At 32.0% G+C, this 13,018-nt stretch overlaps 1 protein-coding gene across 1 annotated transcript; it reads right to left on the bottom strand.

The window, feature by feature from the left end:
* Nucleotides 1–6,549: 6,549 nt before the first annotated feature.
* On the bottom strand, nt 6,550–11,175 carry LOC128223630 (melatonin receptor type 1B-A-like). Its single transcript, XM_052932904.1, has 3 exons — nt 10,893–11,175; nt 6,810–7,378; nt 6,550–6,675 (listed from the first exon to the last, which is right to left on the bottom strand). Exons 1-3 carry the CDS (start codon nt 11,173–11,175, stop codon nt 6,550–6,552), a joined length of 978 nt encoding a protein of 325 aa, XP_052788864.1.
* Between the last annotated feature and the right edge of the window lie 1,843 nt (nt 11,176–13,018).

Genomic DNA, 13,018 nt, shown 5'->3' with positions numbered 1-13,018 from the left:
TGTGAAATTTAAATTTTAATAGTAAAACTTCTCAAATCTGATATATATATATATATATATATATATACGCATCAGTGAGTAACATACACTGAATACTTTGTAAGCATCTGTTATTAAAGACACTATGAGCAGTAAAGATATTTTCTATCTTACAGTTAAAACCGCGAAGCCTGAGATTACAAACTCTGATATGGTAATTATAAATGCCATTTCGTGTTTTTAATTTATTAGTACAGTCGATGAGTATGATTCAAATATAAATAGTTTAAAAACAAAACCAGCCTGAAAAATCAAACAGGAACACAGTTCCCATTCAGTGCTACACTCATGCTTCATAAGCAAAGGATATTCTGCAAATGTTTGGAATCATTTATTTTTTGTCAGTTTCATTTTGTTGTACTCTTGGTAAGAAATGACAGTTGAACTATGAGAAATTTTGGTCGAATTGTCCGTACCTGTTTATAAACTTACCTCCAGAATAATTGTAACTCTAATGCGCATTTTTCCGTGGGCTGAAAAACGACAGCCCTATCCGTAAACTTGCTCGAGCCCTGCCATGAACATGGTGCAAACCAATAGCTGAGATACCACAGGCCATTCCGCTGCGGGATACAGGAAATATTGTTTTGTATTTTGTATGCTACACTTTTGCATGCCAGAAAAATGACAAAGTGATATAAGTGATAAAGACGACTGTTTACGAAACTGACTTGCTTCAATTCTTCCATCCTTGCTACCTGGTAGCGAGAAGCCAATATGACGTACTAAATGGGTTAAGCGCAACAGGGTTAGATAATGGTTATGGCCAGTTTGCCAATTTATCGTCTCTGTCGCCAATAAAGGTTCTGTGCGCTTAAACGTTAAAGCAAATCATATGTTACGTTTTACAAAGATTGTCGTTCCTTTAATTATTAAGCGTAATGGTCCAAGTAGAAGTACCGTTCGGCACTCTTATATACGGTAGTTGCACAAATGCTTATTGATTACACATAGTCAAAAACGTACCACGAGATAGCGAGCATTGACTATTCTATTGATATACCCAAACGGGTTAACAAACACTTTTTGTGTACTAAAAATAAGCGCTCTACTTGTTTGTAGTGGTATACTGTATGAATTCATTACATAAGCATAATATTGGGAAAATATATCTTCATGTTTAGCATTAGCGTTTAAAATAGAATTTCTTTGTCATAACACGATTACCATGTTAGGGTTATAGTTCGGCATCACCGGTGGCCTCGTTCGTAGTCTCATTTTTACATCGTTGCCCTCGGCAACGGCTACGGTCAACACACAAACGAGGACAGCTAAAGTCACACTGAAAGAAAGGACATAGAAGGGATGCGTATTGAAATGCCGGGGAAAGCATGCCGAGACTTGTGCTATATTAGTCATATGTTTACTTTATTTATATGCCTAAAAAGGACATTAATTGATAATATATTGTTGATTTTAAGAAAAGAGCGCTAAATTGTATGCAAACGTTACGTCATTTCGGAAATGATTGAACCCGTGTCCCAGCTCTGTACGCGCTACAGTTGTGGTATTCAGAGCAGGCTAAATTTTCAAAACAATAAATATATCAAAATTTTATTTTACTGTTTGAAATATTATTTCTATTTCATTGATAAATCTATATAAATACTTATGTGAAAAACTACAAATAAAAGCCCAGTAGCCAAAAAATTAACATAAACCCCATTTAATGGCACAGGGTAAACGCCAAAGATATTGAACACAAAAACAAGAAATCACAAATAAGAAACATGGAACAACAGCACAAAACTTCACAAACAGCACAGTGCATATATACTATATAAAAAAACTAGGTATGTTTAACAAGGATTGTAAGGTACCGCCTTCGAACGGTCGGTAAAATTTTAATTTATAGGGGGTTTAAACCAGTTTACGTGCACAAATCTCACTCTTATCCCAACAATCCTGAATAAAGGAAAAACGTAAAAGGTTAATCTTATCATAGTATCAAATAAACCACCGGAAAGCATAAAACATTAAGTTTAATCATTGTTACAATCAATATGTTCAAATTTCATATATGAAATGAAATTGTTCGCAATCTCACACTTTAAATCGTGAACGAGTCAGGCGCAAAATAAAGATTAACCATTGTGTTTGCATTTAAATGCAATATCGTCTTTAGCGCATTTGATTTAAATGATCAGAACAAATAAAACATGCATATGATCTAGGTAGATAAAATTCGGCGCTACATTAACTGTTTTTTTGTGAACACGTAGCTATTGATTCAAAAGCATTTACATAAAGGCCTATATGTTTTAATCTGTACCAAAATCGAATGAATTTTCTTTTCTATTCTATCATTGAAGACAAATCTAAAAACTTATGTTGTGCACCTTTAAGGTACTTTCTCATAAGTAAACAATATTTTAATAATAGTTTAGAACATTTCTTTGTTATTCGTTTGAATACACTTGTGATCAACTGTATTGTTAACAGAATTTGAGACAATTGTTTCATGCGCTTTTGCTTATTTAAATGATTTAGACCTAACATCTATATCGTTAATAACGTTCATTACTTGCACAAAGTTCTGACGAATCAGCCCATTTAGAAATGTATTTCAAAACAAGATAGATGTACGACACAGTATCACAGTGGACTACTTTATGTGTTCACCGACCTTATTTTACAGCGTCTTAAGTTTCAAAGTGTTAAATTTGTGTTCACTTCTTGTCAGATGAACAATGCCCTGTAAAAGTGTTGTTTAACTTTGAAAATATTATAACAGGCATATAAATAAATATTCCTTAAAGAGGGACGAAGGGAAAAATTAGTTTTGTTTCAAATTTGGATTAAAAAAATAGACGTCATTTAGAACAATTTAATTGCCCATGATAAAAACAGTTTGTTCTCTGTTGATGCTGTTGATAAGATTGTTAAAAGCATTAGCGATGTTTATTATACGAGTTTTAGAAATAGTTTTAACGCAAGAATCCTGGAAGGATAGAAATGTTTTTTTTTAACCATCTATAGTGCGCGAAATTAAAAGCATAAGGCAAATATGTATTCAAGTCACAAAGAATTCGAGTGCTATCCAATTAAAATCATTAAAATCTTCAAATCCGAGGAAATTTAGAAACTTTTAACGGCAAATGAAAACAAATATTGCTGTTGACCTGTGATTTAGAAACTTATTTTAGAAATGCTTATGTAGATGAAATTACAAACGGTACCGGTTAACTAAATATCTTTCAAAATGGTTTCTCCGATACAAATAATGATGAATTGAATTGATACTCAATAAACATATCATTCACTCTCAACCACTTATAAAATATATCTATGTTAAGTTGTTTAATTTTGTATTTGAATCTGGTTTTGTACCCCGACATAGGACTATAGGTGTTATAAACCCGACAATATACAAATATAAAGGATTAATAAAAGAACTGTCGTACTTTCGACTTATAACATTATTAATTTGTGTAGGAAAACTATTTACGTATATTTTAGGTTATATACTTTGGTGTCAAGTACATTTAAATTAACCAATGCCACTCTTGCTTTAAAAAAGGTTATTCTACTGACGATAGTATAGGGTTTATAGACTTAAAACATAAGAAAAAATATTATGCTTGAGTGTACCCTTAAAGGTGCATTTGGTATTGTAAAAAGACCCTTGATATGTTCTAAGCTGATGTCATACATTATTTTAAATAATATGTATAATCAGGCAAAATCGTGTGTTTCTGCAAATGACACATGTTCAAACTACTTCTCTTGTTCCATTGGTTTTCGACAAAATATTACGCCAATATATTTTTTTTACTATTTAAATGATCTTCATATATTTTCCAAAATACCAGAATGAAAGAACAATTAGGTCATATATCTAGAATTATTTACACTTTGTATGCTAATGACACAGTCTTTTTATCTGAAACAGTCGATAATCTACAAAACACTATTAATCTTTATGAAGAATATTGTGATCAATAAAAACTCACCACCAAAACAACTAAAACAAAGAAAGTAAGTTTTTTAGAAAGGCAGAATACGTTATTATCATGTTTTTTATAAAGGCACTCAACTGAAAATAATTGTTAGTTTTAAGTAACTAGGTATAGTATTTAGTAATAATGGCTCTTTCTATACGCTGAAATATCACAACAAGCACTAAGGGCTATGTACTGCCTTCTAAGGAAATGCAAGCCCTCTTCCGATTGATATGGAAATGTATCTGTTCAGTACTATTATTATACCTTTACTTTTAACTGGTTGCTCATGTTTTGAATACAGAAATAATACGATTTTGGAAAGATTACAATCAAAACAATTAACTTTTGCTGTGTATATGTGAGTATTGCACACGTTCTTTTAATTTGAAACAGCCTCGTTTCGCATTATGAATTTATCGTCTCATAGACTGTCAAGTTATCGTGACAGGGTTCGTTGCCAGTGCAAGTTTCATTGACTATTAAAAACAATACAGAAATGTAGAAGCACATATTAAAATCATGCACATATATATACAGAATTGATTTAATTTTCATCATGTGAAAATGACAGCTTGTTTTGCCTTCATAATACAGACTATTGTTGCATCATTTAATCGATTACCAGGTATTTGCAAATATTTAGGTCCTGAGTGAGAATTGTTTATATTTATATGTTAAATCTGCGTTAGGAAGTCTGGATTTTTTCAATAAACGTTTTGTTTTTTTCATATATATCCAATATGGCTGCCGCTGTTTCTGATACAGCGGGGTTGGCCATTTCTCGGCCACCGGCCAAATGTCAGGTTGAAAGTTGGCTGTTTTCTGGCCATTTCTTGGCCAAATATGGGCCGCTCTGTTTAGACACCGGCCAGAAAACGACCCGGCCAATTTTCAGCCAGTTTATGGCCAAATCCATGGAAATTGCTGGGAGATGGCATTCTTGTTTAGGTTTTCATTGAGACAAGCCGCATTTTTAGTTTTCTATAATTATTTTAATAATTTTGGATTTTTGGCGAAATGTTTAATAATTTTACAAAGGTTTAAAATGATTAACATTTATGCTGCGGCTGTCATTTTATCCATTGGGTCGTTTTAAACACAGGCAATGAATCAAGTTGGCACAAAATCCTTGGTTGCTATGAAACATGAGCAAACTAATCGTCATTAATCGTAGAGAAAATGTATAAAAGAAGAAATTAATATATATATATATATATATATATATATATATATATATATATATATATATATAAAATTATATTTTTTGCTAGTTTTATATATGAATTTTTTTATTTGTAATAATTACATTCGAAGTAACAAAATCATGCGATGCGGTCCATATGTGTTTTGTAAAATTCCTTGTGTTTTGCTATATCTTCAATGCATACTTATTTTGAAATAGTTAGTATATATGTATGTATATCTGTTTTGTCTATTGAGTTTGTAGCTTTCTAATGAGTAAAGTATGTCATCCTTTTATAACTGTAAATTGAATATTTTAGCACACATAATGATAAGTATATACATATGCATTTATTTCTTTATATTGATTAAGAAATACAACATTTTACCATTTAGGGTACAAACATGTAAGGCAATGTCTCACATATTTAATTACTGAATCGTTGTCTTATTTGGTTTGACATCCGGGTTTCTGAACATTTTTTAAACTGTTTGCAATTGTTTATACAATTGATGTATATTGTTGTTACGGCATTTAATAAATTTCCATTTTCTGGTCGTTTGTTGACTACTTACTAGCTGGGGATATGAGAATCATAACCGTGCCTAGAGTAATTCATAACTGGTTTTAAGCCTGAACATTTGGGTAGACAAGTTTTTTTGGATAACTTGATCGTACTTTGGAAGATTAAGAACAGTTGGCTGGCTTGTTTCATTCAATAAAATGTAATGTCTGTATGCGGTCGTGGAACACAAGAAGTCCGCTTCTTATTGTATAGAATTTGTTTTACCCTATTCTTGGATATCTACACATTGATGGTGGAACTGATTAGACTGATATGTTTCTTTTTTGTTATTATTGATAAGGATTGGGACAGGCAAACTACTAGTGGAATCCTAAGTGTCTTAATTGCCCGTACTTATGCAATAAGCTAGAAACATGTTACATAAACTGATGTCGTAAATGATGAGATCGTAGCATTACGTGCGTGTATTGTCGAATACATACAATCTGTTGATACAAGTTGGGAAAAGTGTGATGTTGAGTTCCCATTAACATTTATTGATATGTGTGAATTCAAATGTGAATGCAGTCGGTTGTTTTGTGAAGTTGTGTGTCTCTCATTAAGTGAACGTAAGGCATTAACAATATGCCTCTTAACAGTGCCTTTAACAATTTCGTTACATGTTTGGAAACTGGAATTTTCCCTGTAGTTTATATGTTATATGCTGTTTTTATAAAATAAAGCACAATATTTCAGAAAAAATTCAAACATATACATAACGCATTTATAAAACACGAAAAACATGCCAAAATGTTCTAACGTAGATTTATATTCACATTCATTTATATATAGTGAATTACTCTGAGGAAATCACCTCGTCATTTAGCCATCAGCAACTCAACATTATATCTATTTTGCACATCCAACTTTTCTCTATCATACTCCAATCCAGCTTGTTTCCATCGTCGAAAGTGTTGCTGTTCAGGTTTTATTCGGATGTAGGACTGAGTGGTAGTGCACGACAGCAGCTTGTAAAAATCTCTCTGTAAGCCTTTGCAAATTGTTTGTTTGTACAAAAGTAGATCACCCAGTTTAATGACGGATGTAAATGTGCAAACGTCGTGATGTATATGTGTACTTCATGCGGAAAGGTGTCTTTGGTGTCCACCACTATGAGCAACGCATACGGTGCCCAACACGTGACAAAAACAGCATAGATGATAAATAATGTCTTCGCGAGTTGAACACTTTTCAACTGTGTCATGTTTCCAATTGAGTATATGCTGTTCTTGATTAACTTTTGTCTGTGAGCTCGTACGAACAAGTAGATTCTCAAATAGTTTATTCCAGATATAATGGAGGGTATCCAGACTAGAACTATCGAAAACACGATTGTATATGGGTACGTGGCCATTCTGTCCCAAATGCACTCCAGACTTTTCTGGTCAAAGCCATGGTCGCCTATACCTAGTGTGTTAAGAAGTACCAGTGCAGTTCCAACAAAGTAAACTGATACGCACATGGCGATACAGCTTTTCCTGGTAAAGATTTTGCTGTAAAAAGCATTTTCGCATATGAAGAAGTACCTGTTTGTACTCATAATTGAAATCGTCATTAGTGATGTCACGCAGGATATCGTGCAAAGACTGGCGACGATCTTACACAGGTTAGGTATATTTTCAAAGAATTGTTCTCCCTCTATTTTAGCTGAAAAATATAAACGATATGGCACTTAGAGTTGATAGTCAAAAGACAGACAGACGGACGGACGGACGGACGGACATACAGACAGACAGACAGAAGGACGGGACGGACAGACGGACGGACGGACGGACAGAAGCGGTGTAGTCAGGATTAGTATATTTACTGTTTGTGGTCGAGTGGTGAAATATTTTGTGATCTTACACAAGTGTTTAATCCTCCTATTTCACGTCTAAAACGATTTTAAAATGCCATTAAGAAGCGCGCTAAATTGTATGCGAACTTCATCATTTCGGGATTGGAATTGTGTATAAGCCCTGTGCGCGCTGACGTTTGAATGAAAGTGAGAACGGCATTTTTTTAAAACATTTACTAATATCAAATTTATATTTTCACTGGTTTAAACAGTTAAGTATCAATTTAATAGCACTGATAAATTCCTATTAACCACAGTGAAGCATTTAATAAAAGTCAATCTTGCATTAGGCAATTATACGCCTAATTCACGAAACACCATAAGTTTAGTCTTATCTGTTTTTGATTGATAGATTATCAAAATGGCTTTGAATTTCCTCAGTAACTTCGCCTACAATGGCCATATTATCGTCTAAGTATAATAATTTTAAAACAATATATTTCATGTGTTACCTGATTTAATATCAATTTGTAAATACAACTCAACGTCTTTTACGAATAAAGAAAACAGTTTTGCCCTTTTTACAAACAAATAGCCTAACTAAGAAATCCGAATTTCTTCAAAGCACGTGTAATTCAAAATAATTTAAGTATAACTGGTTCCTTTTACGGATAACCCTATGTCTTAAACAGACATTTCATGCTTAATTTGAAACAGCGTGTGCCGTTTAAACATATAATATAAAAATGCAACATCAACTGTTCCACATTTACACTCGCGTGCTTAAGCAATCTTTGTGCGAGCGATTTTCCTTATGTTTTACAATTTAACTAAACATTCTCAGAATAAACATCGTATGAAGGATTTAATATATCTTTGACGTTTCACTGAAATATAACCAACTGTTTTGTCCTGTAATAATTAATATATATCTCATAGACTGAAAACCATCAACGTTTTCGAAACAGTTCAACCAACATGCAAGTAATGTAATGCAAATTACTCTATGCATCCATTCTCTTTCTTAGAATAAAGTTCATAAATTTAAAATGTAAACTAAAACTCAAAGCAAGTGCTTGAACTGAATTTTTTTTTATTAATAACATGACTGATCGATATACACACGTCGGATATGAGATCAAATATTTTGAAATACAAATACTCGTTTTGAAACTAAGTTGGGATAAAACTTATGAGTAGTACAAAAGATTACAATATTCAAAAATCCACAAAGATATACAAATATCCAAAAATAAGCCACATGAAATAACACGACATGTCTAGCGAATCATAAATGCAATGCATAATTTAATCATGACAAATATTTACATTTGAGAAATAGAGGCCCCATAAGTATTTCATAAGACATTAAATATTAGATTACTCAAGAAAAACCGGTATCGTAGCACTTACCAATCGTTTAAATAAATATGTTTGCGTTTTCAGCTATTAAATGCCCGGTTACAATCTTGTTATCATTCATTATTATTTTCAATAAAACAGATTTAAATATAAAGATAAATAAGTTTAGTAATAAGTTAAAAGTTTGTCACTAAAAATGTATGTTTGTTTTACATGTTTTGTATTGATTTTGACCAAAAGTGTTTCTCTAGTTGTTATCGATAATCAAAACCAAAAACAACAAGAAACAAAATACGACATTAATTATTTTGAAAGGCATAATTGTTTGTCAATAGTTCGGAAGTGTTAGTTTAACTTTTGTTTATAATAAACAAAGGAACTAGCATCACTAACACTAATATATTGTTTTATAAACGATGATACTATTGTTTCACATTCGTACAAGATACAAGAAACAGGAATCTTTATTCAAAGATGGGTATACGATAACAAAAACTATGAGCTATTTTCCGACACGAATAACAAGCATACTTAACATAACAAGGAATTGGTGACTTCGAATGAAATAGATGATATTTCTTGATTTCAGTGTATGATCGTATCATCTTGATTTCAGTGTATGATCGTATTTTATTTCACGAGTGTCACAGAAAAAAATTATTTTCATGAGTGGCGAAGCTTGATTCGCTTGTAGAGATGTCGCTTTTTAGGTAAAGACCACCGCACGGTTGTTGATCATTTTTAAATCCTTTTTTGTGTGTGTTCATAATTCTCATTGTTTTATAATAATGTTGGAAAATGTATAGCTAAAACAATTTTCGAATTTTCATATAATCAATTATCATTTTCTTCAAGAAATGGACATATTTATATTCTTCTGCACAACAAATATTTGTATTATAAATTTGAATAAAAAAATAAAACAAATTGAGATGTGGGTTTGGTGAAAAAAAAAAAAAATATGTTTATTGATATGTGAATTTCCCGGAAAGTTTGTAAAAAACGTGTTCCAATGACAAACTCTTCGAAAATATAATTAAACGATGCAATAATTTAGTATTTATGTTAGTGCAGTTGTTTACATATGTAATTTGTTTTGCATAAAAGGATATATTCAAATATTCAGCGTCAAAGTTAAATAAAAATGTTTTAAAAAACAACAGGATTATCTAATAAAGAGAATTTGTTTATTTCCAAACATATGCTTATGTAAACTTATGCAACCTTTTATAAATGTCAAATTGTTTTAATTTTGATGATCAAAGGGAAGTATACTATAATGATTTTAGAAGTAGTTCTTAACGTTTATGTTTACTCCTTAGTTTGCAGTTGTTATTTGAAATTTCCTTTATCGTCAAAAGGCACGAAAGAAAAGCTTTATAGTTTTAAATTGGTTACACATTGAAAACAAGTATTTACAAATGTCAATTCATTGTATGCAGCCAATTACAAGAAGTACATGTAAATTGGATTTAAGCAATGTATTTAATGATAACAATAACTAGTTGCGCTGGCTTTACGGCCAATCGCAACGTGCATGGTTCTGCTAGTTGACATACAAAATATCACGTATCAAAACACAAGTTTTATTAGTTTACTTTAGCTTACAATGTTAAACTTAATAAACCGGAACACCGGAACGAAATATATAGATAGTAACCAAGATAATACAAATGTATTAGACCATTTGCATATTCAACGCAACTCAACATTGTTTATTGCATAAAACATATATACATGTTCATATCAATTACAACAAATGCAAATACATTAATTAAAGCAACAAAGAGTTTTAAAATAAGAGCACAACAATAATAAGGACAAAAAGGTTCTTAAAGATGTTTGCATTGTATGTAAACTTTGCCAGATTAATTTGAGTTTTTCTCGAAATTTCGGATAATAAATTGACATTTTTGTTTTGTTTTAAAAACGGAACCGTTCTCAAATATGAAAAAAAAGAGAACATATGCATAATCCATGAAAAAATATTTGTATCGTCTGATATAAACGGTAAATTCTTACCTAGTAAACTCATTGGGCCAGCTATCAATGTGACGTACATATCACTGAGTGCCAAGTTGGCGATGAACGTAGACTCCATTTTGTTACGTAACTCCGATTTCGTTGCAATAACGAACAGGATAAGAACGTTTCCGAAAGTTCCGGCCAACGACGCAACAGCTTGTATGATTATACACGAAACTGCAACATATGGTTGGGAAGTGAGGAATGCATGTCGTCCTAATGAACCATCCGATGCAGTGTTCATTTGAACGCTAACATTGGCGTATGTGATATTCTCCATTTTGACATCGGATTGCTTATTGATGAGTACGTGTATGGTTTCACAACTTCTTATATCTGGTCAACTCCATACCCATGTCCGAGGATGTCTTGTTGTTTCTATAGTACATTTTATGTTTACAGATTCTTTTTCACAAGATATGCAAAAGCGTTAATCTCTGTTCACAAATCCTAAAGGATCGCTTTTCATAGTAATGTTACTTTCTGAATTGACCAATTAACAGGGTTTTTATATGCATTTTACAATATTTAACACGTTGTATGTTTTACAATAGACAGTGTGATTAATACAATCAGATATATATATGATATGCAATTATAGAGATACAGCTGCAAACAAACAAGTTAATGCTTATGTTTGTGCAATAAACCTAATGAAACCAATTACCGGACGTCATCTCGTGCGGAATCTGTAACAAACATTTTCCATTTTGATGCTGGAATCCTTATTAATAAGTGAGAATGTTGTGAGTTTTAACAACAACAACAATTACCTTTATTTGCCATGGTAACATTTGTTACAACAGGCTATACAGCTCAATAAAGAATCGGTAAACAAGATGGTAATGAATATTTCGTTACAATATATTTGCTTAGATAGTTCTATGCTATCGAAGTGAAATTATTACACAATATAATAATGTTAACATGTGCACCTGAACTAAAGCTTCATAAAAGTATTTGCGGGTTCAGTGACATGGGTAAAATTTATTAAACAATTCATTTTAACATTTTTAAGTAAAATATTTTTGAGAGGAAATGTAGGATATTTATGGTATTAGTATTTTGTGCACGTAAGTAGTTGTCTTTAAAAACAGATTATTATACATACATCGTTCATTTTATTTGACAGTTTAAATACTGCTATGAAAACATAACGCTTTCGTGTAATCCGGCACAAATCGAAATCAATTATACGTCCTTTTCAGACTTTACGATACGATACGATATGTTTAATGCGTAAAACATTATAGAATGCTCATAGCATGTAAACAAGTGAATCAATCAATGTAGAGTAAGTAATGTGATTTCTAAATCAATACATTATGTTTGCCTGTATGAATGTTTTTAAATTAGGCGTTGTAGACGAATCCAAAAATCTAGGCACTGTGTTTAGTGCAAATAGTAATTTCAGTACGAATCAAAGCACTGAAGCAAGTAAAGGATTAAGGGCCATGAACAAATTGTTATTAAAGATAAAGCACTAAAGCACATTTGAAGGGGCTGTACTCCGTATAATGAAATAGCGAAAAAAGTGTCAAAAACCGACATAAACTTGGTATCGATGTGTACAATGCATTGAAACTTACTAACTAAAGTACCATATATTTACAATTAATTAATTCATCGCATTTTGTTCATTTTTATTCATTAAAAATGATTACTAGGTACGTCTACCCCTAGTAGAATTAATTCCTTATGCGTGATTGGCTAGTCGATGTTATCACGTGATATTACCAAGTTAAGTATATAGCTTAAATATTCCATCTATTTATCGTAATCCTTCCTAGCACAGTGGATACAACACTGGAATGCAATTTTGGCGACACCAGTTCGAACCCGGTCTCCGAACTCATTTTTTTAATAGGAAACGAACTTTATAATCTTGCCACCTAAATAAGAGATATATATAGCTGTGTGAAGTTAGCTTAACATACGACATTGGACATTCAAAATCGAATGTTGTGCTGGCACGACATTGGACATTGGACATTCAAAAATGAATATCGTGCCAGCACGACATTGGACATTGAGATTTCGAATATGAATGTCGTGCTAGCACGACATTGTACATTGGACATTCAAAATCGAATGTTGTGCTGGCACGACATTGGACTTTTAGA

Source organism: Mya arenaria, chromosome 17 (assembly GCF_026914265.1).
Source record: "Mya arenaria isolate MELC-2E11 chromosome 17, ASM2691426v1".
NCBI classification, from domain to species: Eukaryota; Metazoa; Mollusca; class Bivalvia; order Myida; family Myidae; genus Mya; species Mya arenaria.
Note: the sequence above shows the minus strand (reverse complement) of the source record. Positions and strands in the feature narration are given on the sequence as shown.

Coding starts and splice junctions, on each gene's coding strand:
- LOC128223630 (XM_052932904.1), bottom strand. CDS start 11,175: ATGGAGAATATCACATACGCCAATGTTAGCGTTCAAATGAACACTGCA. Junction 7,379..10,892: donor TGGCCCAATGAGTTTACTAG/GTAAGAATTTAC, acceptor TATATTTTTCAG/CTAAAATAGAGGGAGAACAA. Junction 6,676..6,809: donor AAGACACCTTTCCGCATGAA/GTACACATATAC, acceptor ACTACCACTCAG/TCCTACATCCGAATAAAACC.